This window comes from Phocoena sinus, chromosome 11, assembly GCF_008692025.1.
Source record: "Phocoena sinus isolate mPhoSin1 chromosome 11, mPhoSin1.pri, whole genome shotgun sequence".
NCBI classification, from domain to species: domain Eukaryota; kingdom Metazoa; phylum Chordata; class Mammalia; order Artiodactyla; family Phocoenidae; genus Phocoena; species Phocoena sinus.
The window spans coordinates 48,402,155-48,429,965 of NC_045773.1; the positions used below are offsets into that span (position 1 = coordinate 48,402,155).

At 47.4% G+C, this 27,811-nt stretch overlaps 1 protein-coding gene across 1 annotated transcript in view; it reads right to left on the reverse strand.

Annotated features, from left to right (window-relative positions):
• The window catches only part of ITGA9 (integrin subunit alpha 9), a 354,686-nt gene that overhangs the window by 312,648 nt on the left and 14,227 nt on the right, over positions 1 to 27,811 (reverse strand). The window contains exons 2-4 of the mRNA XM_032650071.1: positions 25,504 to 25,631; positions 23,210 to 23,316; positions 11,510 to 11,633 (exon numbers count right to left, since the gene is read on the reverse strand). Of these exons, the coding sequence (XP_032505962.1) occupies positions 11,510 to 11,633; positions 23,210 to 23,316; positions 25,504 to 25,631 (359 nt within the window). The remainder of the gene's footprint in view (positions 1 to 11,509; positions 11,634 to 23,209; positions 23,317 to 25,503; positions 25,632 to 27,811) is intronic.

Genomic DNA, 27,811 nt, shown 5'->3' on the forward strand with positions numbered 1-27,811 from the left:
ATCCACCCACTGACCTGATTGTAAGTCTCAGACAAATGAAACACAGAAAGGAAGTTCAGCCCCCACGAGCTGAAGGAAACTACAGTGCAGGACACTCGAGTTCAGCCTCATAAATTTAGGACATGAATAGGAATTATGTGGGAATCTTTCATGTTTTAAAGAAAACAGTCCCAAGATCTCTTTTGTGACAGGGGGTCCAAAACTAGACGGGAAAACTTGTCTTTCTCTACCCCATCCCCACACTCTGCTGGCGAGCGCTAAGCCAGGAGCAGGCCTCCGGTTCCTGAGGTGACCACAGCCATTCTGGGAGCTGGGAGGGTCCCAACCCCACCCCAGGCCAAAGGACCGCAGGGGGAGCCCTTTGACCAGCACTCAGCCGGCATCGTGGCACTGTTCAGAGGTCAGCCCGGCTCCCCAACCTGGGATGGCCTCTTCCGAGGTCTGTGGGCCTCACACACGGGAAGCAGTCACCATCTCACCAGCTCCGACATTCCTGAAACCCCAGGGTCTATACCTGCCTTCTCAGCTTGCTCTAGAGCAAGGAATCAAACCACGTGGGGCTCCTGACAAGCACCCATGGCTCCTGAGAGGACAGGCCATGTTCTGACTGCCCAGGAATGCCTGTACTCTGATTAACCCCTTCAACCTGCAACAGGATCCAGTCTTATGCTTCCTCGCTCCCCATAGCACCACACACTTTGGGGGGCAGCTGTGGCAACTCCAGTCTAGGAAGGCTCCACTGGTATGTGTATCTGACATTTCACATTCCACAGCCTTCCAGAACCCCTCCTCAGCTTCTGTGCCCAGGTGACCTTGTAGGTAAAGGTAAGTGATACCCTCTCCCCATCTCAAAATGTGTTTGTTCATCACATAGTTTATTCAACACCGAGATGAGTTCACCCATCTCAGTGCCCCCAACACCAGCCCGGTGTAAGGTACAGTGTGTGCAGGTGAGGTTTTGCTGAGGGAAGGTGTGGGCGCTGCCGTCCGTGCCCAGACCCGAGGCCCCAGGCGGAGATGCAAGAGGATCTGGCACATTCTTTCAGCCACTGAGCACCTGGACTCTCCAACTTGCTCGCCTTGGACCTCTATGCCCCCTGACCTCCCAGCCCTACCCTCTGTCCTCCAGTCCATCAGGCTCTGTGACCTCCACCCCAGGCTTGCTTGAAGAGGAATTGTGTCCTGGGAATCCAATCGGTGGCATCACTGACCCCAGAGGCCTAAGGATGGAAGTAGGTGTGACTGGAGCAGGGCAAGTACACACAGGATGGATTTTTCTGGGCTTCCCGAACCTAGGTTGACTGATTCTGCCTTGGGCAATTCCATCTCCCTCTTGGGCCTCAAGAGAAACTGCATAGAATATTCAGAACTGGTTCTTTAATCCCTGCCCACCCCCTGGCATGATCCTTCACGGACTGTCCTCAAAGATCTGAGGACACAGATGGGACGGCCCACGCTGGGAGACACTGAGCCTGTGTCCAAGCCTGGCCCTCCTGGTACAAAGTGCTCTTCTTCTAAAAGCCAAACTCCTGTGAAGAAGTGACGTGAGCAGGCTTCACAGAACACTTCAAAGCTATTCCTGATCAACCACATCGTAAGACTCAGCACCATTGTGCGAGCACAGCCACCCAAAGCCCAAGTCAAGTTCTGTGCCTGGCCTGCTCCTTTCCGGTAAAAATCAAACATCCACATTGTGCTGGCCTACCAGATATTCAAAAATCCTGATTAAGTGAGAAGTGATCTAAGAAAGACTTTGTAAAGTGAACAAGACCACACAACAGGTAAACTGGCACCTCAGGGTGCAGTGGTGGCCCTTAGGGCCCAGGCCTGGGCTATGGGGGCTTCCCAAGAGATGCTGGCCAGATACACTGGATCCTGGACCACAGCATGCTTCAGTTGTTTTCACTCTGTTGAGTGCTATTTCCATGAGTTAAGGACACCACTGTTATTTCAACCTGATACCTTCTGCAAAAAATATATATATATATATAATATATATATAAATATATACAAATATATAAAATACATATATATTTTTAAATATTTTATATTTATGTGTGTGTGTGTATATATATATATATAAAGGGCAGGTTGTAGTTTCTCTCTAATCCAGTTCTAAAGTACAGGCCTTTCTTCTTCTTCAAAAATTATATACATAGGGCAATCTATCATTCCCGTATGCTAGAAACTCGATTTTGCTTGCCTATACTGGAGAAGGCAGGAGATCCTCTACCACAGAGCTATGAGAAGGGGGGTGAGTGTGGAGACAAGGGGCTGTCCCATCACAGCATCCCCAGGTCACACACCCTCCCTCTGCGGAGAGGTCCAGGAAGTAGAGGGCGGATTGCTGGGGCAGGACCTCCAGCCTCCTGTGTTCTCAAGAAGAACTGCTCCTGCACACACAGAGGCACCAGGCCACTCCTGGGCACTTCCATTCAGTCTCCAAAGGCTCCGAGGACGTGGTCGAGGAGAGAGGACCACAACATGCCAGTTTCCTCCCTCTCCGCTGTGGAACAAAACGTTTATCCACCTTGAAGCAGCAAGGGAGAACCGGGCTTGGCACCACAGCACCTCATGGATGCTGTAACAAACCTGACTCTGTTATGTGGGGCAACTGAATCAGGGAAGCAAGACGTGGTGGAACGAGGGGGCCCAGACATCCCTTGGGGGAGCCGGGAACGGGTTGGAGAACTCTGTCTTTCTGCCGTGGGTGGGTCTGAATTATGTGGCCTGCGTCACACACTTTGATTCATTAAGTTGCATGGCTCCTCCAGTCTAAAAATTGTAGTATTTTCCTTGGTTGAGCTGCTGGTTTTACTAAACCCTGTCTAAACAGCAGGCAATTGAGAGAGGAAAAGATACTGGTTTCCAAATGTTCATAACCCACAACTCAATGCATGGAACGTACACTAATGAATTTAATTCATTCAAGAATTAGCCTGGGTGGAGTCGCTTCCTGCACTCTTCCCAAAACACTGGCGGGATAAAACCAACCCATGGAAAGATCAAGATTTACATACAGTGTAACATATTCTTCCTACTGAGCTCTCTTCCTTTTAACCATTTGAGAAAGTTTCATCTTTCAAAGCTAGTCTTTCTAACACATCAATTTTAAAATTATCTTTCCATAGTTCCTTAGCTTAGCCATGAAATAAAATATCAGAGGAAAAAAATAACTTTCCAGTCTTAATGTCTGAATTTTTGCTCAATTTCTGAGTGAATACTAACCAACTGATAATAAAACAATTTGATTATACTTAAGAACTTATATACAAAACAAAAACAGACCCAGAGACATAGAAACAAATTTACCAAAGGGGAAGAGGTGGGGAGGGATAAATTAGGAGTTTGGGATTAACATACACACACTACTACTATATATAAAAGAGATAACCAACAAGGACCTACTGTATAGCACAGGAAACTATACTGAATATTTTGTAATAACCTTTAAGGGAAAAGAATGTGAAAAAGAATATATATATGATATATATATATGATATATATAATATATATTTTATATATATCACTTTGCTGTAACCTGAAACTAACACAACATTGTAAATCAACTATACTTCAATTAAAAAACAACAACAGGGCTTCCCTGGTGGTCCAGTGGTTGAGAGTCCACCTGCTGATACAGGGGACACGGGTTCGTGCCCCGGTCCAGGAGGATCCCACATGCCGCAGAGCGGCTGGGCCCGTGAGCCATGGCCTCTGGGCCTGTGCGTCCAGAGCACCGCAACGGAAGAGGCCACAACAGTGAGGCCCGCAAAAAAAAAAAAAAAAAAAAAACAATTCGGAGGACAATGAAATCAGGTAGACAGAAATCTAGTGATAAAAAGAGTATTTAAATATATAAAACAACCCTCAGTTACAAGGACCACAGCCTAAATGGAAAAAAAAAAAGAAACGTGTTCTGAACTTAATAGCCACCACCCTTCTTCTGCTTAATAAGCCTGTGACCTTCATCAACCTCCCTAAGCTTCAGTTTTCTCATCTGTACGATGGGGATAAGAATACTTAAACCACCCCCATGATGTGATTACTCAGTAAGATCATAAATGTTAAATACCTAGCACAACACCTGGAACCCAGTAGGTGCTTGATAAGTATCTGGTGACTCTGAACCTGTTAGTCTCTAAAAGGAAGAAACCTAAGACATCCATCACACAGATATGTAATTTTAGAAGAGGAGATTCACAACATTTGAATATCCATAAGGAAACTATTAGATGACATAGTTTAAGTAGTTCAAGTCATAGTTTAAGTCAATAATTCCACACAGTGTATGAAAACATGTTTGAAGTGTAGAATATATTTATGCCCAAGATAAGAATTCTTAGCACCAAAGGGAAAGCTTGATGTGTCTCCCTGAGCTCCAAGAGCCACTGCCAGAGGCTTGGCCCTGGCTGTCCCCTCCAGCCACCCTCCCTCTCAGGGTCCCCCTCCACATTAACTGGGCATACTACAGAACTGCATCTGCTTTTTAAAATTTGCTGCATTTACTTAAATGAGATAATGTTTATGAAAGCTCTTTGGAAACCATAAAATCCTATGTAAATGTAGAGCTCTTTATTTAATAAAAATTTATGGGGCTTGTTCTTGAATTTTTAAATGGATTAACTTAGCCTTTTATGGTTCTCTCCAAAACAAAAACACAACAAAACAAAACCTCAACTGCTTTTCATTTGTAAATGGATCTTGATTGATTTGTATCCCCTGTGGAGCCACAGCCTTCAACATTAGAAGGGGGAAGAGGAATCTTCTCATCTAAATGGAATCTATTTCCTTCTCTAGAAATGATCTCCATCTTGAGAGATGCAAAAGCAATTAGGAATTAAAGGCCTGGCCACCCCCTGATAACGAAGAAAATGATACAGAAATATTTGGAATCAATGGGACAATTTTAAAGCATGGTAAAATTTGATAAACTAAGACCCCAGCAATTCCAAACTTGAGAATATTTAAATATGGCATGAATTAAACTTCAGATCATCTACATAAAGAGAGCTTACCAAGAAAATAAATTGTGCAAATATGATCTTCAAAGGAATTTTTAAAATTATAATCTTTTCAAGGAGTCTTAAAATCAGGTTAGCAATACCCAGCTTTCCATCCTCCATTATTCATTAAAGCAGGACCGCTGGACGCCTTCGGAGAAGGTTTAAGGACACTATGATACTATTTAAAAAGTTAATTAGAAAATTCCCTTTTATTGAGTACTCACCCTGAGCTAGGAGCTGTGTTAGGCACATTATATACTTCAAATACCTCTCTCTTGGGCTCCCCTGGTGGCGCAGTGGTTGAGAGTCTGCCTGCCAGGGCAGAGGACGCAGGTTCGTGCCCCGGTCCAGGAGAAACCCACATGCCGCGGAGCGGCTGGGCCCGTGGGCCATGGCTGCTGAGCCTGCGCGTCCGGAGCCTGTGCTCCGCAACGGGAGAGGCCACAACAGTGAGAGGCCTGCATACCTCAGAAAAAAAAAAAAAAAAAAAACCTCTCTCTTTTTTTTTTGGCCATGCTGTGTGTCTTGTGGGATCTTAGTTCCCCATCAGGGACTGAACCCAGGCCACCGCGGTGAAAGTACCGATTCCTAACCACTGGACAACCAGGGAAGTCCCAAATACCTCTTAAGTAGGGATTAATCCCTCCATTTTACAGAGGTGGGCACTGAGGTTCAAGGCCAGGGGCGGGGTCTACCCAAAGTCACCCAATCAGGAAGTAGGAGCTACAGGTTCATAGGAATGAGTGAGTGGTAAAGCCAGATTCTGAAATTAGATCTAATATACAATGGTACCCAATTGCATTTATCAGTGTTTTATTTTTAATGCTTTTTGTTAATTTAGCTGAGCTGCTCCCAGATTATTCCATAGTAGTGAGAATATAAAGATGACCTGTTTATAACCCCCCCCCTCCTGCCAAGCTCTGCTTCTTGCCTCAGGGGACTCAAGGGCAAAGGATGAAAGAAATCTCTGCGCCTGATTTTATCAATGCACTGACTTCACTTCCGGGAGTCCTAAAATCCCATTGTAACAGGAAAGAGCTAAATGGGATTCTAAATTCGATCTGTTTCTTTGCCTTTAACCTTTGCTTTTCGCTGCTTTTGTTATTATAATCATACAGAATGGCCTGCCTCAGGGAACCCTGCCCCCTCTGCCTGAATGTTAAAGTGCTCCTGTTCAGCTCGCAGGGAGACCATCTGATCCCATTCACCTGTGGATGGCTGCAAGAAAGAAGAAATTAACACATCCCTTCACCGGAGGCTGGCCATTCCAGGAGATATTTGCAAAATTTATGGTATTTTTACTTTACTTCCTCATCTCCTCCCCCTCTCTGTGCTATAAAAGAAACTGGCATCCAAACCGGGATAAGATGATTTATCGGAGACACTAGTCTGCCATCTTCTCAGTGTGCCGGCTTTCCGTTTTAAAGTCATATTCCTTGCCTCAACACCTCATCTCCAATTCATTGGCCTGTCGTGCGGCGAGCAGCGTGAGCTTGGACTCGGTAACCATAACTTGGTTAATAGCAACTAATGTTTTACAGTGCATGCTCTCTAATTTATGAAGAGTTTTGCCCATCTGTCACCCCACTAAACTTCTTATTTTCTCACACATTCTGATATAAACCAAACCCCATATGGTAGTAATGACAATATTCTCCTATCAAATAAACGGTTTGACTTAGGGGTACACGCCATCCGTTTATTTTACTTTGTGTCCTAAATTCATTTTTGTTTCCCATTCCCTCTACATTTCCTGGTTCCAAACAGGATATTCTGATAGCATTTCCCACCAACCAGAAACAGGAAGCACCCGAAAAGCCAGGAGAAAAATGTCCTTGTGCCAAACCAAAGACGGACTTTTTAAGAAGTGAAAAGTTTGAGACATTGTGGACAGGTGCTCACACACTTAGAGGCTCTCCTCAATTAAACCAACCTCCCAATATTCTGGAGAGAGCATGGCTGACCCTCACTGAGACCCACAATTAGAGAACAGTGTGTGGAACACTTTCACCTGCATTTTCTCATGAGCTTCTCACAACCCTCAGAGCTAAATGTAATGGAGGCATCATGGTGTCCATTCCCACCGAGGGTCCAGCCACAGGGTTGAGGCCACGGAGGCAGAAGCCTGGAAGATCAGGCCACACCCAGCCCCACCCTGAGGTCTTTCCACTCTTGCAGAGGAAGTGTCCATCCTCCCCTGCCCAGCATCCACCATTTGTCTTTTCCATGGGCCCCAACAGGCTGCAGACACTAGGCAGGTCTCCGTTTTTCCAGCTGTAAAATGAAACAATCCTACCTTAATGCCACCTTAAACGAGGATGCAGCCTGGGCCTTTGCAGAGGTTCCAGGCCATGTACATGGGCATAGAATTCTCTCCCCACTCAGCTCTGCCACTTTGGAAGCATCATGTTCCCGCTCTATTTTCCCCTGTAGATGGGGAATTTCTTGGGCTTTATCCATCAGGCACTTAGCACAGGGTCTAACAGGTACTTAATAAAACTGAGTGGACTCTACCCCTGGTAGACAAATTAGTTGCCCTATAGTAATTAACAAACACTTGCTTGGCAGACAGTACATTAGCACATAATATGGTATATTAACATATATGTGCCTATTAGCATATACAATCTTCCCTCAGTATCCATGAGGGCTTGGTTCCAGGATGCCTACAGATACCAAAATTTGCAGGTGCTCAAGTGCCTTATATAAAATGGCAGAGTACAGTTGACCCTCCACATCCTTGAATGCCAGCCATTGCTCTAAGAACTTACAAGCTTTAACTTAATCCTCGCCACAGCCCCTTGAGGTAGGTTAGGCACAAAAGGTTAAGTCACTCATCTGAAGTCACAGCATTAACAAGTGGCAGAGGGCTTCCCTGGTGGCGCAGTGGTTGAGAGTCTGCCTGTCGATGCGGGGGACACAGGTTCGTGCCCCAGTCTGGGAAGATCCCACATGCCGCAGAGCGGCTGGGCCCATGAGCTATGGCCGCTGAGCCTGCACGTCTGGAGCCTGTGCTCCACAGCGGGAGAGGCCGCAACAGTGAGAGGCCCACATATGGCAAAAAAAAAAAGTGGCAGAGCCAGGACTGGGACTCTGACGGTCTAGGCCCAGAGTCTGTTAAAACTCAGCCTGAGCAAGCCACCCCACATCTCTGGATGTCAGTAAAGACAAAGAGGCCAGGCTGGGTGATATCTGAAAGGTCCAGTCAAACTCCAAAATACTTCTGTTGTACTTCACTACCACATGATCCCCCAACTGGAACAGACAGCCAGCGTTACTGAGTTTTTCCACATTAAGAGAAAATAATGATTGCCTTAAGAGCTTAAGTAGGTTTAGTTTAGACCACCAAACAGGGAGATGGAGATCCCAAAGCAAGAGCACAGGCAAGGGCCCTGTGGCCTGCATCCCCCACCTGCCAGTCCCTCTTCTAGAGAAATGTGACCATCTGCCACACCTCGCCTCTTACAGGACCAAGAACTACAGAGGCGTTCCGTTCAGTCCCCCATTGTTCTAAGGGGCTGCTTATACCCCAATGCTCCCCATCCCGGCCCCACCCCGTACTCCTCCCTGGGCACTGAATGAGTTAGGATACAGAAGTGTGGGTGCCCATGGGGATGAAGGACTGGGCAGGGCACGACCACTTTGCTACTTTCCTTGCTGGCTCCAGCTGGCCATCATTAAGTCAAGGAACAACCATAGAAAAGAGTGATTCTAGAGGCCGAAGCCCATCCCACAGCCACTGTTGCACGAGGAATGTGGGTTCCTGTGACAAGCCTGTGTCAGTCAGCTATTACTGCGTAACAACCAGGAAATCTCCTTGCAAACAATGACAAGCATTTATTTCTCCCTTGCACATCTACAGGTCACCTAGGGTTTGGATGACCTAGCTGGGCTCTGGCTGCAGGTTTAGGGTTTGGGTCTGTTCCACACGTCTCTCTCCTGGGACCAGTGAGCTACGGGGAACACGTTCAGGCAATAGTCCAAAGCACCCAGAGGGGTGGGCTCGGAGCTCACACTCTACTGTGAGTGACAGACATGTGGAGCAGACATGACTCAACCTGCTACCTGGCCCCATGGTGCCCTCCTTGGCTCACGGAGGCTTGCACATTCCCGCCAAGGTCAGGCCAGAGCTGCCAGCAAAGAAGACAGGCAGGTGCCCTTGAGAATACCAACACCCAAAATGTTCATTTTCCCCTCCCTCATGATTGGACCTTTGGGACAGTTCAGTCACCCTCTCTTATTTTGAGAGGGTGAACAACTGCCTCCTATTTAAATCTCATTTAAACCAGAAACACCAAAACACAAAACAAATCCCCACTAACCACCAGGGGACAAAATGATTTGCTGAGGTCAGACAAATGAAAATTCAAAACCCAGCTCTATCCACCATGTGATTTTGAATGACCTTTCACAATTTACTTAAAAGCCGAGTCTTAGCATCCTCATCTGTAACAGGAGAAAGGCAACACAGAACCCTCGCTGCCAAGGGGGCCCCCCCAGGTCCCCCCTTTACCATTTCTGTAACATGGCCTGACTGCCACCTGCCAGCACCTGCATCTCTCTGCCTGGGGGCTTTCCCCGCCCACACACATGGCAGGACAGGATGACCAGTGGATACAGACCCATCCCCTCATCCCTCAGGCAAGATAATTCTGAGGTGTGTGTCCTACGCTGGCCCAGAGATTGTATCCCAGTGGCCCAGGCTGGTAACTCATGGGGACCACACCCCTCATGGGCCGCCTTCCCCTCCTCTTCTCACTTTCCTGCTCCCCACTGGTGTCTTCTGGAATAACTTCCAAAACAAACTACTTCCAGTGATTAAGACTCCATGCTTTCACTGCTAGGGGAAGGGTTTGATCCCTGGTTGGAGAATTAAGATGCCCACATGCCGCGTGGCATGGCCAAAAAAAAAAAAAGAGAATATATAAAGTCCCCAGACCAACCCCATTCTACTGCTGATCCCGCCCCCCCAACTGCCTGATAACAGATCCTTTAAAAGTGTAAGCCACAGTGGCTACAGGTACAAATGGACATGTGACCCCAGCTCCCTCTCCAAACGGCTGTCTTTTGCTTTCTAACGCTTACGGTGGTGTACAGGGGAGTCACTAGGGATGGCAACGTGGCCCTATTTCACAAGACAACTTCTGAGAAAACCAGAGTGCTGCTGATCCTATTGCATAATTAGTTGGGTTCTGTCCCCACAGCCTCCATCGTCCCTACTGATTCTCTCACTCCTCCCAGCCTCACAAGCTACCCAATGAGTTCTTCCAGGGCCTTTTCACTTTTCCTCCTGGAAAAAAAGGAAGCAACCAGCTGGGGCAGTCAGCACAGTCCTGGCCCCTCATCGGTGTCTTTATATGACCTATCCCTCCTCCTCTCGACTGATCACATCATCATCTATTTTTCAGATGAGGTTTTTCTTTTGATGGGGGCAGTACAGAGATAAACAGGGCCAGAGTGCAGTTGCCTAGCATGGTCCTGCCAGAGCTGATCAGATGCTGACATGGGATCAAAGAAAGGGTTTCCCTCACAGAGGAGAGGGTCCATGCCTCCTGCAGGGACCTGGCCTTTCCCAGAGCCCCTTTTCAATGGCCAAAACTTGAAACATGGGAAAACCCAGGGAGGCCCAAGGGAAAGGTGGCCACGGGCTAGTGGAGACTTCTGTCCAAACAAATAAATTAGGGGGAGAATTAAAACATAAACAGCCAAGCACTTAGCTCACTTGGAATTAGGCTAAGCAAACCCTGAGAGCACAAGCTGTAAAACTGCAGTAAATGACACTGAATCCGTACAGCTCAAATTCAACTGAGCTAAGTCATGATAGGCTCAGTGGTCCCCAGCCCAGGCATTAGAACCGTCTAAGTAGGGAGCTTGAGAAAACATTTTCCTTCCCAAACCCCAAGTGCCCCTTCGTAAGGAGCTCTTAAAACCATGCCGAAGGTGCACCCAACTCTCCAGCATCTGCCAGAGTGTGCAGACCGGATGAGAAGGAAAGCCAGACTTGGGATGTCATGAAGTGACTGAACCCTGGGCCTTCTCTTCCCTCTGCCTCAGGACATCTGTCCACGGGTATGGCCAGGAGTTGTCTCGGAAGCGTTATGACCATCTGGGAGCTGCATGGGACTCTGAAGACCATCTGAGCCAACCTCTGAATTTTCATGGGGAGGAAACAGGCCCAGAGAGGGAAAGCAAGTTTCCCAAGGCTGCACAACATCTGGCAGTGTCAGGAAACCAAGAGGCTGGTGAATTTCAGTCTGAGACTTTATAAAGCTTGGGAAGCACCATGGGCTCTGTGGCACAGATGGACAAGGCTGGGCAGGGCCTGACAACGCTGCCCCTTCCCATCTTCCTCATTACCTGATCCTCGGACACCAAAGGGCCATCTGGGGACATGGTGCAGCCCTTCTGTTAGAGTGTTCAGATGGTGGTGTGGAGATGGTTGGGGGTTGTTTGGGGCGTGACGTGGGGTCAGAAAGCGAGAGGGAGGATCAGTCAGACCTCACCTTCATAGCAAGGGATCAGCGTCCTGCCTTGGGCCTGGAGGTTGGATGGGATGATGTAACAGAAGCCGTGGGGCAGGATGTGGTCTGTTTCGTAGTAGATGTTCTTCCAGCGGTGGGCACAGGCCTAGAGGACAGAGAGAGGTTCAGAGAAGAAGAGTCAGGCTCAGGAGGTCACAAAGCAGAGCCCAGCAGTGCCAGGTGGTTCTGTAGGAGGAGAGAGGTGCAGAGGGGCCAGGAAGCCACCTTCTCTCCCATCCAGCCCAGGTGCTGTGCTGGGTGGGCATCAGCAAACTGCGAGAGCCTGGGGAGCGCCCCTGGGGGAGGCAGACAACCAACATACAAACAAAGGGGGATCCTAGCAAGTGCTGGAAAGGAAAGACACTGGGTTATGGACTGAGAATCTGGGAGTGGGGAGGACAGTTTTCACCTGGAGGCCAGGGGCAGCCAAAAGGATGCGAAAGAGCCAAACACACTGGGCACAGAGGCAAGTGCTCCAGGAGGGAATATCAGGGGCAAAGGAGAAGGCTGAGGGTCCATAGAAAGAAAGGAGGCCCGTGGGGCTGCTGTGGAGGGAAGTGAGGTCAGAGAGGGGACAGGGGACAGGCCCCGGGAGTCTTATAGACCTTGGGGATGACTGTGACTTTAGTGGATGTGCTGACAGAGGGTCTTACACAGGCAAGTGGCATGGTCTGACTCACAGTTTGGAAAGATAACTGGGCTGCCGAGTGGAGACTGTAGATAGGCAAGGGTGGAAGTGAACATCAGGTGAGGGATGCTGCTGCCTGCACCAGGACAGGGGCAGTGGAGATGGGAGAAGGGGGTGACCCCACGATGTAGAGGTAGAGCTGATGGGCCCAGGGACCCACCAGATGTGGGCAGAGCAGGAAAGGACAGAAAAGGAAACCAGGCAGAGGATAAGACAAGCACCCAATACCCGCTTCAGGGCCCTCGGGCCAGGATGGATCCGTTGTGCGTGCCCCACACATGCATCTGTTCATTCCTCCATCAAGTATTTACTGAGCACCTACTATGCACCAGGCTCTGAGCTGGCACTGAGGATGCAGCAGTGAACAGTCACAGGTCCATCTGGTGCAGCAGACAGACTCGAGTCCTCAGCAAAGAACATACTGAGAAAAAGCCAGAGACGAGGAGTGCTGCTCCACCCAAAACAGACCCTAAGCATCAAGGTGCTACCTGCTTGCCCACGGAGCAGCCATCGGCCTCCATCAAACGTGAGACCCTTCAGAATCACATGGAAGCCTTACTAAATCACAGACCGCTGGGCCCCACCCAGAGAGCTGGCTCGGCCAGTCTTCAGGGCCCTGAGAATCTGCATTTATAACAAGCCCCCAGGTGAGCTGAGGCCACTGGTCCGTGGAGCACCTTCAGGAGCTCCTTTTCAGGTTCAGGGCAAAGCATTCGGTTAAACCATATGAAGTTGCTGATATTTGACTGTTTTATATCATTAATCAGAAGTAAATGTTTGTTGACGGTCTTTTGAAGTAAATTTACATACAGAAAAATGCACAAATCTCAAGTGTACCATCTAATGAGCTTTGACAAATATACTCTCGTGTAACCAAACCCTTAGCAAGATATAGAACATTTCCATCTCACCAGGATGGTCCCACATGCCAGGAAGTGGCCTGGGCCTCTCCGAGGAGGTGACATCTGAGCAGAGACCTGAAGAAAGTGAGGAAGCAACTGGGAGGGGCCCTGAGGTGAGCGGGAGCTTGGCACATGCGAGGAGGTGAGACCGACCCTCTGGTCAGCTCTGGAGGGGAGCCTCTGGGAAGCACTGGGGTCGAATGTGCCAGGAGACACCTGGAGGGAGGGCAGTTCTGGGAGCCAGAAGCAGGAACACAGACTTGCATCCTTCCCCACCGGCACTGGACACACCCAGCCTCACACTCCAATGCACCCACGCAGCTGGTGAGGAGCCCAGCTGTTTCCTGCAAAGGTGTGCGCTCTGCCTAGCCCCACCTGTTTCTCGTGGACATTCACACTCACTTCTGTTATCAGGTTGCTTCACTCTGGCCAACAGATGCATTTTCTTAAAATACTGCATTTTAAAATAATCAAAGTGTTTCACTTCTTTGTTTGCATCAAACACACTGCTTTTGTAGGCTGTAACATTCTGCATTTACATGGTCCACATCTGACCGCTTCTGTAACCCTGGAAGGTGGGGAGGTGTCTTAGAATTCGATTTTCTGTACAGGAACCCTGGGTATCAGAGAGTGCTTTGCTTAAGTTCCAAGCTGGTAAGTGCTGCAAACAACACAGGAACCCACATTTCAGAGTCCTCCTTGTCTTAGTAGAAAACATTTCCAACTTATAAATCCCAATGCCCACCTGAGAAGCCATCAAAACCCACTCTTTGAGGCAGGTCGGGTAGCTATTGCCCTTAGAGCCTCTCCACAGGTCTCAGGACCCCCGAAATGACCTCTCTGGGGTCAAACAGGATGTCCAGGCCCTGGGCAGTGGGGGAGCTCTCCAGGGCCTGGCTATCCCTGAGGTTACTCTACAAAAGAAATTCACTGCCTGCCAGCCTCTCTGGTCTTCATGCCTTCAAGCAAACTGCCCAAGGGCCCTCGACAAGGCTGCTCTCTGTCCACGGGAAAATGAGGACACTCAGAGCGACGAGAAACCTCAGCCTGCCCACACTCTGCTTCCTACCCTATGACGTTAATCTCATTGTTCCTTATACTGCAAACCACCTTCATTCCTCCCCGCGCGGTACTATTCTGCGCTTCTAGCGTATTTCTCAATAGACTGAAATGATATCAGGCAAGAAGCTAAACAACAGTATCACTCGGTGGATCATCACTCCACTCCACTAAGGGTTTTAATTTTATTTCTGACCAAATTCTGATAGTTTGCAAATTTGAATCACTTACCATCTAATTAGCTGGTACATTAGTTATATTTTAGTTTATGGATTTGGCAAAGCTCGTGGGCTTACCATGTTTTACTGTATTTCTGGGTTAGAGGGACCAAAAAGGACCGAGGCGGGTGTTTACCATGACCCACGCTGACTCTTGTAAGGATGGACTTTGTGTATTTAATGTCTAGCTTATTGTCTTATTGATTGATTGATTGATTGATGGCTGTGTGGGTTGCAGTATGTGGGCTTCTCATTGTGGTGGCTTCTCTTGTTGTGGAGCACGGCTTTAGGTGCACAGGCTTCAGTAGTTGTGGGTCGCAGGCTCTAGAGCGCAGGCTCAGTAGTTGTGGCGCACGGGCTTAGCTGCTCCGCGGCATGTGGGATCTTCCCCGACCAGGGCTCGTGTGTCCCCTGCATTAGCAGAAGGATTCTTAACCACTGCGCCACCAGGTAAGCCCTACTGTCTTTTTTTTTTTTAAGTGGCATAAACTATTTAAGAAGTGATCTCGGGGAATTTCTAGAAGATCCAAAGATTGCATTTCACAATAAACTAAACTAAAATCAATGCGTTCTGTGAGGTCAGAGATCAAAGTGTCAAAGGCAGTTTGCATGTAAGAAAACAAGGAAAAGTGTCTCTGAACATAAACTACAGAAAGAAAAGACTTTGTTTAGTCCCAATTATCCTTATATATACACGCATGTCAACCTGACTCCTACATTAAGAAAAATTCCTAGGGACTGTCTCCAAAGCATTAATATCTCCATCAGTCTCTCCAAATGAGTTCTGCTGTGAGGGAGGCAGGGGGTGTGGGCAGAGCAGGCAAGAGCAACAGGAGAAAGAGAGCACCCTCTGGAAACAGCAAGACTTATTCCAACTTGGATTCCAAAGAATTATAACAAAAGAGGGGAGAGGGTCTAGGACCACCCCAAATCTTTTTTTTTTAACATTTTACTGCAGTATAATGGCTTTACATTGTTGTGTTAGTTTCTGCTGTACAACAAAGTGAATCAGCTATACGTATATATGGATATCCCCACATCCCCTCCCAATCCCACCCCTCTAGGCGGACCACCCCAAATCTTAGCATCTTACATACTTCAGGTTTTAAGGGTTGTTCTTCCTCCCAAAAGGATAAAGAGATGAGTATATTTCGAAGGGCTTTCTTGTATGGAAACACATGTCCTTCCTGGGGGTGGTGGGTACTGGGGCTTTCTGATGGCTCAGCCACAGCAGCATGTACGTCTCCTCCCACACCACGTCGCACCGCCCCCCCCACCACTCCCCCCTCCTCACCCTCTTACACATGCATTTGCCATGCACAGATGGCCAGAGCTTTCCCATGCCTCGGGTCCATTCAGCACAGGCTGGACCAGGCCCTGGGCCACTGAGAACAGGGGATGGAAGGGATCAGGGCCCTGATGCCACAGATTCCACCCCCCAAAGAACCTTCCACTCCAAGGGAGGAGGGAATGGCCTGGGAGGTCCAGGGAAGGTGACTTCTGGGGTTCTGGGAAACTCATTCTGAAAATGTTCACCTACTGAAAACTCATCTAGATGTACACAGATGATTTGTGCACTTTCCTGCATGGATGTTAAAGCTCAGCAAAAAGTTCACTTAAAAAAAAAATCAGGAAACAAAGCAACAGAAGTAAATGCAAAAGTGTATCCTGTGGCTTTGAAAAAATGGACAGATGAGAAGTGGTGAATAGATAGCAACTGCCCTGATGCTCGGAAAGGAAACAGCCAAGAGATAGAGCTGGGGAACACCGCTTCCTCCCAGAAGTCAGCTAGATGCTGACTTCAGTTGTTGTCTGAGGCTTGCAGACTCTGCTGAAAAGCAGAAATGTCAGACTTGAACATTGTGAGCTGCCCTCCCAGGTCCAAGAGACGACTCAGTGCCTGTACTGGGTTTGTTGAGTGGTTATTACCAGAAGTGATTTTTCCCCCCGACTTCTTAAACTGTCATCTGCATCTGGGAGTGCGGGAAGGGAAGGGGCTTGCCTCTAATCCCAATGCTGTGTTCACTCCAGGTATCATTTCTTCCCTGGGGCAATGGAAGGAACCACAACGTATGTGGATCCGAGACTGGTAGGTACTGAGCCAAGGGCAGCCTGCCAGACCAGCCCAACGTCCTGGGTCTTGCCACAGCTGGCTGCCGGTCCATGAGGCCAGAAAATGCCATGTGTCATCGAGATACATGACTCCCTGTCACAGTTTTCAAACTCTCTGTTTTTTGGGGGTTTTTTAATTTATTTATTTTATTATTTTATTTTTGGCTGTGTTGGGTTTTCGTTGCTGCGCACAGGCTTTTCTCTAGTTGCAGCAAGCACAGGCTACTCTTGTGTGTGGGCTTCTCATTGCAGTGGCTTCTCTTGTTGTGGAGCACGGGCTCTAGGCACGCGGGCTTCAGTAGTTGTGGCATGCTGGCTCAGTAGTTGTGGCTCGCGGGCTCCAGAGCGCAGGCTCAGTTGCTGTGGCGCACGGGCTTAGTTGCTCTGCGGCATGTGGGATCTTCCCGGACCAGGGCTCGAACCCGTGTTCCCTGCATTGGCAGGCGGATTCTTAACCAATGCGCCACCAGGGAAGCCCCTCTATCTGTTCTTTACTTTGAAATCAGCACCAGATGCCATTTTCAAAAAAAGCCATCCAACCTTTACCTCTTCAAGCCCAACCCTGGAATCCAATATTATGCTCCTTGGGGATACAGGTGTCATGCCCACACCCCCAGGCACCTCCTGAGTTCTCAAAACATATTTGAGTACAGTGGAGAAAGGAGAGCCTCTTCAGTAAGTGGTGCTGGGAAAGCTGGACAAGTACATGTAAAAGTATGAGATTAGATCACTCCCTAACACCATACACAAAAATAAGCTCAAAATGGATTAAAGACATAAATGTAAGGCCAGAAACTATCAAACTCTTAGAGGAAAACATAGGCAGAACACTCTATGACATAAATCACAGCAAGATCCTTTTTGACCCACCTCCTAGAGAAATGGAAATAAAAACAAAAATAAACAAATGGGACCTAATGAAACTTCAAAGCTTTTGCACAGCAAAGGAAACCATAAACAAGACCAAAAGATAACCCTCAGAATGGGAGAAAATATTTGCAAATGAAGCAACTGACAAAGGATTAATCTCCAAAATTTATAAGCAGCTCATGCAGCTCAATAACCAAAAAACAAACAACCCAATCCAAAAATGGGCAGAAGACCTAAATAGACAATTCTCCAAAGAAGATATACAGACTGCCAACAAACACATGAAAGAATGCTCAACATCATTAATCATTAGAGAAATGCAAATCAAAACTACAATGAGTAGATGGCCACTCAGAATGGCCATCATCAAAAAATCTAAAAACAATAAATGCTGGAGAGGGTGTGGAGAAAAGGGAACACTCTTGCACTGCTGGTGGGAATGTGAATTGGTTCAGCCACTATGGAGAACAGAATGGAGGTTCCTTAGAAAACTACAAATAGAACTACCATATGACCCAGCAATCCCACTACTGGGCATATACCCTGAGAAAACCATAATTCAAAAAGAGTCATGTACCATTCATTGTTCTTTGCAGCTCTATTTACAATAGCTCGGAGATGGAAACAACCTAAGTGTCCATCATCGGATGAATGGATAAAGAAGATGTGGCAGGGGCTTCCCTGGTGGCACAGTGGTTGAGAGTCCGCCTGCCAATGCAGGGGACACGGGTTCGTGCCCCGGTCCGGGAAGATCCCACATGCCGCGGAGCAGCTGGGCCTGTGAGCCATGGCCACTGAGCCTGCGCGTCCGGAGCCTGTGCTCCGCAACGGGAGGGGCCACAGCAGTGAGAGGTCCGCGTACCGCAAAAAAAAAAAAAAAAAACGATGTGGCACATATATACAATGGAATATTACTCAGCCATAGAAAGAAACGAAACTGAGCTATCTGTAATGAGGTGGATAGACCTAGAGTCTGTCATACAGAGTGAAGTAAGTCAGAAAGAGAAAGACAAATACCGTATGCTAACACATATATATGGAATTTAAGAAAAAAAATGTCATGAAGAACCTAGGGGTAAGATAGGAATAAAGACACAGACCTACTAGAGAATGGACTTGAGGATATGGGGAGGGGGAAGGGTAAGCTGTGACAAAGTGAGAGAGTGGCATGGACACATATACACTACCAAAGGTAAGGTAGATAGCTAGTGGGAAGCAGCCACATAGCACAGGGAGATCAGCTTGGTGCTTTGTGACCGCCTGGAGGGGTGGGATAGGGAGGGTGGGAGGGAGGGAGACGCAAGAGGGAAGAGATATGGGAACATATGTATATGTATAACTGATTCACTTTGTTATAAAGCAGAAACTAACACACCGTTGTAAAGCAATTATACTCCAATAAAAATGTAAAAAAAAAAACATATTTGAATAACACATATCTTCCTGTTCTTAATTTTAAAATAAATACCTACCTCCCAGAAAGCTTTGACAGGTAGAAATAAGACATTAATGAAAAAGCAAATGGATATGAAGCCTCCAAAACATGAATATGGACTAGGTGGCCACTCCTTGTACCCTGTTGTCACCTGTCATTTCCTAGGGGCGACTTACAGCCTTTTCCTCAAGCTTCCATCAGCTGCTTAGAATCAGCCACCAAGAAGAGATGGCAACTAATTTGGTTTCTAATTGTTTTAACATTGACGCTCAGCCCCTACATTATTCAAACACACTTTCAGACCCATTCCTTAGCGAGACCTTCTCCATGTGCTGAGTTAAAAGGGTAGAAGATTCTCTATACCCCAGTGATTTCCATTAAAAAGGACATATACACAAAATAAGTCATGCACATAAGGTAACGACATAATGCTGAGTTCCTAATGACACAAAAGATGCCAAGCTTGTTCTAGACAGCACCGTCACTGATGACAGGCTTCATGGAGGTGGCAGAGTCTAAACCAGGGAGGACAGAGGGGACTGGGGACAGACGTTTCCTGGCAAGATGGCACACGTGCAAAAAGCCACGAGAACAACTCAACAAAAAAAAATCCAATTTAAAAATAAGCAAAGAGGGCTTCCCTGGTGGCGCAGTGGGTGAGAGTCCGCCTGCCAATGCAGGGGACACGGGTTCGTACCCCGGTCCGGGAAGATCCCACATGCCACGGAGCAGCTAGGCCTGTGAGCCATGGCCGCTGAGTCTGCGCTCCGCAACGGGAGGGGCCACAACAGTGAGAGGCCCGCATACCACAAAAAAATAAAAATAAAAAAATAAGCAAAGAACTTGAACAGACATTTCTCCAAAGAAGACATACAAATGGCCAACCAGCACATGAAAAGATGCTCAACATCACTAATCATTAGGGAAATACAAATCACAATGAGATACAATCTCATACCCATTAAGAGGGCCATCATAAAAAAAAAGTGTTGACAAGGACATGGAGAAACTGGAACCCTCCTCTTGTGCATTGTTGGTGGGGATGTAAAATGGTACAGCTACTGTGGAAAACAATATAGAGGTTCCTCAAAAAATTAAAAATAGAATTACCATAGGATTTAGCAATCCCACTTCTGGGTTTAGATACAAAAGAAATGAAAACAGGATCTTGAAGAGAGATTTGCACACCCATGTTCATAGCAACATTATTGACAATAGCCAACATGTGGAAGCAGGACTTCCCTGGCTGTCCAGTGGTTGGAACTCTGCCCTTCCACTGCAGGGGGCCCAGGTTCGATCCCTGGTCAGGGAACTAAGATCCTGCATGCTGAGTGGCATGGCCAAAAAAACAGACGTAGAAGCAACCCAAATATCCATCAATGGATGAATGGATAAAGAATATGTAGTACATACGTACAGTGAAATATTATTGAGTCTTAAAAATTAAGGAAATCCTGTCCTATGCTACAAATATGAATGAAACTTGAGAACACTATGCCAAGTGAAATCAGCCAGTTAACCAAAAAAAAAAAAAACAGAATACTACAGAAAATATTAACCACACTGACAAAACTTTAAAAATGTAACATCGGGGCTTCCCTGGTGGCGCAGTGGTTAAGAATACGCCTGCCAATGCAGGGGACACAGGTCCTAGTCCTGGTCCGGGAAGATCCCACATGCCGCGTAGCAACTAAGCCCATGCGCCATGCTCTAGCATGCTCTAGAGCCCACAAGCCTCAATTACTGAGCCCGCGTGCCACCACTACTGAGGCCCATGCGCCTAGAGCCCGTGCTCCGCAACAAGAGAAGCCACTGTAAGGAGAAGCCTGCGCACTGCAACGAAGAGCAGCCCCCGCTCGCCACAACTAGAGAAAGCCCGCGCGCAGCAACGAAGACACAACACAGCCAAAAATAAATAAATAAATAAATTTATTAAAAATTAAAAAATAAAAATGTAACATTAAGTGAAAAAACAAAAGAATATATGCAACATTTTTAAGTAAAAAATTTTAACTCACACACACACACAAAAGACAAATGCCTCATACAAATGGAATCATGCAGTATGTAAAGTTGCCAAACTCTTAAGAAAAGGAAGTTGGGGGGAGGGGGAGAGGGCGACTTATTGTTCGATGAGTTTAGAGTTTGCTTTGCAAGATGAAAAAGTTCTAGAAGTCTGCTCTACAATGATGTATATATAGTTAACACTACTATACTATACATGTAACAATGGATGCGATGGTAAATTTCATGTTGTTTTTGACCACAATATTAAAAAGCCATGAGGAAAGCAGATGCTGCTGCATGCCCGTCCTTCCCCACCCCATCCCCCAGAGAGGCTTATTAAATAGATGATGCAGTAACTGTGTAAAAGATGAGAAAATTAGCTTTGCATGCAATGAATTAGAACAGGATAATCACAGCACCATTGGCACAAACCTTCCAGCTCTGCCTTCTTAGCTTCTTTGGCTCAACTGTCCCCGTGATCCTCATTGCTCTTCATGTCCACAGAGATGGCCCCCTCCTGATACTCATTTGCAAAAGTGCAGAACCCTCTGGAAATAAGCCCTCAGCCACGTGGAGGTCATCCTTCCATGGGGAGGGGACATGTTTCACGGGACTAACCACTGGATCTAGGTTCAAGGCTCTCAGGAACCCTACGTATTTTGCTGTCACCAGGCCACCACCTCCTTTGTTCTTAATATTGACCTCAGGGCCAGTCTGATTTATAGATGGATCAGCTTCTTCCCCTCCTTCCCATAGGATGGCAGACAAGCCTCATGGGGCCTGGTCACGCAGTCAGGGTCAGGCCACCGTGTCTGAGGAAAGGCAGAGGTTGGAGAGGGTCCAGGGCAGCAGGTGACAGTGATTAAAGGGCTGGAAACCAAGGCAAACTTTGGGATGGGGGCCTCCACAGGACTTATGCTGTCCAGTAGGGAGGCCCACCGACGCTGCAACAGCATCCAGCTGCTTCCTCCCTCCCCAAAGGGGTCCGACAGCAAGAGGCTTAGTTTGTGCTGATAAGGCAGGTGAAATTCAGACCAACAACCCCGCACAGAGAAGTCTAACACAAAATGGACTCTTCAGGGAGGGGTCAGAAACATTTTGCCTAGATCCTTAAGGAAAACCTGTTTCCCCCAGGGATTAAATATATGTGAAACCCTCAGCTTTATAGCCTGTGGCCCAGAGGAAGCCCTCCATAAACAGCAGCTAGTTTTATTTTCCCGTCTTAATCTCATGCTTTTACAACAAAAATCTTTATACAGCTTCCAAGAAAAGGCTTATGAAGTCAGATACATGAGTACATGTACATGAAAACATCCATCCAGCTACTCACTGAAATTGTGCATATTAAGAACTTTAGTGTTATACCTCAAGAGAAAACTGTAAAAGACAAAAATGGACAAAACAAGACCTCTGGGTCAGTGAGAGATTTTTGTTGATGCCAATAAAACGCTCTACAATGATGGAAATGTTTCCTCTGTGCCAGCCAACACAGCAGCCAGCAGACATCTGTGACTACTGAGCACTTGAAATGTGACTAGAGTGACTAAACTGAATTTTTTATCTAATTCTGATAAATTTAAATAATGACTGCTTTACTGGGCAGTCCCAGCATGTCGCAAGTCTCAAGGGCAAAGACATCTTCCTTGCATCTCCCTCAAAGCACCTAATAGATCAGAATATATCATATGCACTTTGGGAAGGAAATAAATGACTATTTTAAAACAACGTATATGTATTTCATAAAATATTATACTGTGTAGGAATAAGTAGGAATGAAGTACTGATACACACAATATGGATTAATCTCAAAAGTATTCTTTTGAGTGAAAAAAAGCCTTACACACAAGAACACACACTGTAGGATTCCATTTATATGAAGTTCTTGAAAAAGCAGAAGTAACCCACAGTAGTACACATCATAACAGTGGTTGCCTTGAAGTGGGAGTAGCTGACTAGTAAGAAACATAAGAGGACTTTTGGGGACAACAGAAATATTCTATATCTTGATGGGTGGGTGGTCACACAAGTATGTACAAATGTATTACCCAAACTGTAATCTTAAGATCTGTGCATTTTATGTAAGTTATACCTCAATTTAAAAAGATACCCACAAGAAAATGCTCATGTAATGAACGAGATTTGCAAAGTACTTTTCACCTACATTTCATTTGCCATTTTTCAATAACAACATCTCAGCACCCTGAACAGACATTATTAACATTTGACAGATGAAGAAAGTAAAAAGATTAATGATTTGTCCAAGTAGTAGTCCAGAAGAGGCAATCTCAAAGCCATGCCCTTATTGCCATGCCATTCAGCTTTCCTAAGGGGTCAAGGTCATTCATTTCCAGGGTGCCACCCTCTCCCCATGGCTCCCCCAGGAGGCCTTACCAGCACACGGCCATCAGCCTTGGGCTGCCGGGCCAGGCTCACCCCCATCCACTCATCATCTCTGTCTTCCCGGCAGGTCTTTCCACAGGGCATGCCCCGATTCTTCCCTGGAGGAAAGAGAGAAAAACCAGGCTTGGACTGAGGAATGCTACTCTCCTGCCTGCTTTCCAAAGGGCGTAACAAACAACCCAAGTGTTTGTTACTGTTACCGAACGCAGGACCCTGTGCCCGATGCACAGTGAGGCCAAACAATACGAAAGTCGGAATTGGGAACAGAGAAAGGTTTATTGCAGTGCCCTGCAAGGTGACAGGTGGCTCAAGGCTAAGAAAACTCCACACTCCCTGAAAGCTTACAGCAAAGCCCTTTTACAGGAAAGGTGAGGCACGGGCGGGGTTAGTTTCTGGAAGCTTCTTGGTGTCAGATCCTTTGTTCCTGAGGTCAGGTCACGATGTTGCTGTAAACGTCCACCAAACAAATGTTAGTCTCTGTTATGACAAGAAGGGGCAAGGTCCCAAGGATCAACTTTCGCCCTCCTAGGTCCAGGCCTGGCTAAGAGGAGGGGTCCCTACGCAGGCCGGTCACCCTGCCCGGGAGCGCTGGTCCAGCACCCAGCCCGGGTCCTCCCGCCAGTGCCCAGCCCGGCTGAGGAGGCAGATCTCAGCTGGCGGCGCCCTCAGGGCCAGGTCCCCAGACCCCGCCCAGCCGTCATCGCTGAGGGAGCCAGACGCCCAGGACCCAAAGGGCCCTCAGGCTCCTTAGGCCGCCCAACTCGGGGCCAGGTCCCGCAGACTGCGATCCAGGGTGACCGCCGCCGCCATTAGGTCGCGGAGGTGGGCATGAGGGAGAGGTTCGCCGCTGTCTCAAGGCCGGGGCCCAGTGACAAGGGCTCTGGAGCCCTGCAGGACACAGCCCTCGGCCTGTCCCCGGGCCCCCAGCTCACCCACCGGCGGAGGCCGAAAGGCCTGGAGGGCCCCGGGCAGAAGGCCGTGACCCGCCTGTCTCCACGCTCTTCGCCGCGATGACCGCTTCCCTGCTGACCTGGCGGAGCGGGACCTCTGACCTCTGCACTCCGGCTCTCGCGGTAACAGCCGCGCGGCTGCCCCGCCCCTATTACATTACCAGTCCGTAAATAAGGAACTGGTAACAAGATGCAAGTTGACTCCACCACCACGTATGTTGTTTAATTCAGTCAATTTTTTTTCATAGCAAGACTTTCTCAAGGAAGGAAGCAGTACATTGATTTATATTACGAAGTCAGCTCCTTAATTTGTTATATACCAGTAACAGCCCACAAACCAGTCGTAGACACCATGGACACCTCCCCTATTTCTCCTACAGAAAATCGTGACAATTCTTCATTTAAAAAAAATAATAGTTAGAAGATCTTGAGGGGAAAGGACTTTGAAGAAAGTGAGGTCTTGAATTGATGAGTACAATAAAATATAGCTCTTACTTATTGAGAACCGACTATGTGCCAAGCACAGTTCTGTGTATTCATCTCTATTATCTCACCAATCCTCTCAAGGTAATCCTTATGAGATAGCTATCTTCCTTCTGACTTTACAGGTGAGGCAACTGAGGCCAAAGAGGCTCTGGGACATTCCCAGTAAGTCCCAGTGAGTAACTGGCAGAGCTGGGCTCTGAACCCAGGCAGATCTGACTCCAAGGATGATATATTTTCCACCAGACCAAGCGGGCTCTTATAAACATCCCTCAGTCATATCTTTTCCTACTTAAAATATAAAACCTAACATTGCTTTTAATGGCCTCCCACCTTGCACGTAGGATAGAATCCCAACACCTTACCCCAGCCTGTCGGGCCCTGTGTAGTCCAGCCCCAGCCTACCTCACCAACCTCCTCTGCTTCCACGCTCCCCTGCTCACCACTCCAGTGATGCTGTGCTTGCTCTAAATTTTAAAATGGCACAAACTTTCCTCCACTTGGAGGTTCTGCGTCCTGTACCTGCCCGGCTTACTGCTGTGCATCTTTCCGGTCATTGTAAAAGTCACTGCCCCAGACCCTCCAATCTAGATCAGATCAAATACTCACCTCCCCTCTGATCTTCTCACACTCAATTATTTGTTTAATATCTCTTTTGCCTACTAATTTATAAGGCCCAGGACAGCAGGATCTTTGGTGTATCCCAATGTTTACAAAGTAACAGATACTCAATATGTGGTGGGTGGATGGGTGGAAGGAAGGAAGGAAAAATGGATGAATAATCAGGAAGCAAAAGAGGAAAGTGTGAGGGTGTGATACCCATTCCCATCTTGGCAGTGAAAATCCACTCACCTCGAGCCATGTCCAGTTCGGTGCATCTCCGGTCAGGGTTGGTGTGGACGCGGCACTTAAACACAGCCCCAGGGGACTTCACTGAAGCGCTGTACTTGGAATCCGCCTTTGGTGCACCCACAAGGACCCTGCACATCAAGAAGAAAGGGCATTCGGTCACAACCCGGTACTAAGAAAGGGCAGCTAATGGTTAAATCCTCACCCAACCATGGGTGTGTTGTCTGAATGCTCCCTGGGAGATCATACCCCAGCACTACACAGTGCTGGAGGGGGGTGGGGGCAGAGGGGAGGGACTCCTACAGTGAACCTGTTATGATTTTAACATGCCTGGAAAAAAATCTGAGTTTGGTTGGGAACACATACCACCAACAAACAGTTCCTATCCAGAATGTATAAAGAACTCCCACAGATCAATAACAAAAATACAGACAAACCAATAGAATAGACCAAAGACTTGAACAGATCCTTGATGAAGAAAGATAAATGGCCAATAAACATACGAAAAGGTACTCAACTCTATTAGTTATCAGAGAAATCCAAATGAGATACCACTTCACACCACCTAGAAGGCTAAAACCAAAAAGACTGAAAACGCCAAGTGCTGACAGGATATGGAGCACCTGGGACCCTCACACCATGCTGTGGGGAGTGTAAACCATCAGGACCACTTTGGAAAAGTGATTCAACGCCTAAGAAAGCTAAAACAGTGCCTACCTTCTGACCCAGCTATCTCATATCTAGGAACATACCCAACAGAAATGCACATATGTCTACAGGAGACATGCACAAAATGTTCACAGCTGGGTATGAAACAGCCCCAAACTAGAAGAAACCCAAAGATCCATCAATGCTAGAATGCATAAATAAACTGTGGTGTAGAAATAGAATTCTATACGGCAATGAAAATCAATGAACAGTCAACTGCAACCTCATGAATGAAACTCACAAACACTGAGCAAAAGACATTGGGGACAGTAGTGTACTCACTGCCTGATTCCACTTATCTCATGTTCAAAAGTAGGTGAAATTTAACAGTTGTGTTAAAGGTTGGCTACCTCGGGAGATGGAAGAGGGTTGTAACCAGGAAGAAGGGCTCCTGGAGGGAGGTGCTTAAAATGTTCTCTTTTTCAAACTGAGTGGTGTTTATACAAATTTGTGAAAATTTATTCAACTGTAGATATGTCAATGGGCACTCTTCTGGATGGGTTATACTTCAACCTTTTAAAAACTTTAGTGAACAAATAAAAATGAAATTTAGAAATGCCTTTTGACCCATGTCCCCCTCTTGCCCCTCCCTGCCACACACACGTGTACATTTAGGGGTGACAGGAAAGAAGTAGCAGCAATGTGGAATTATAAACTGCGTCCTCTAGCCCAAAGCAAACCGGAGATAGAAGAGTTTGGCTACAACAGGGCACGAACGTGGTTGTGCTTTCATCTTGAACTGAAAAGCTGCCCTGGGGATGAGCCGTCCCCAGCAGGGCCCTTGCCCACTGGAGGAAAAGAGCAAGACACACCAAGATGACAGAGACACACATTTGGGTACAGAACGTGGGGGAATGGCACACATTCCCCTCCAGATGTTACAAAACCAATTCTGACCTACAGTTTTGTGCATTGTTTCTGGAAAGCAGTCAACCAAAGAGCTGTAGCAAAGAATACTAACTACCCCCAGTCAGGAATTGTTGGTGCTGAGCTACAAGGACCTGTACAACGAAACTTTAAACAAAACCCATGCCGATGTTCAAAGAGTAGACAGTGCCAAGCCACTGCTCAACTGGAACGTGAGCTGCCCCGTATCTCAAGCAGCCTGGAAGGCAGATGCGATTCCCTCCCAAGGCTATCGGGCATGTTATGAAATAGATCATTTCCCACTGGCCTTGGAATGGAAAGCATTCTCCGTCATGCATCTCTGGAAAAGGTGTCTAAAAGCACAGGTTAGAAGGACCTTAAACAGCCTCCCTAGGGCTGTAGAAAGCTGACAAAGGCTCCCCCCCCCAACTCTGTCCTAAAAAGCCACCTTCATCTTGGGATCTCGAACGTTCACCCCAACCCTGGTCTCAGAATGACGCTGCTCCCCTCCAACGCTCCGGCTGAGCGAAGGGGTGGAGATCTCCAGATCCGAAAACGGAGGGCTGAGACCCTCAGATGGGCCTTCAGCAAAGGCTGGCAGACCCCACAGGGACACCACCCTAATCTGGCTCAGAGACATGGTGTCAGGTTCACAAGGAGGCACGTGGGTCCCCTGAGCCCAATCCTTCAACCCCCAGACTAGGAAGGGTCTCCTTAGTGGAACCTTTCTTTCCAG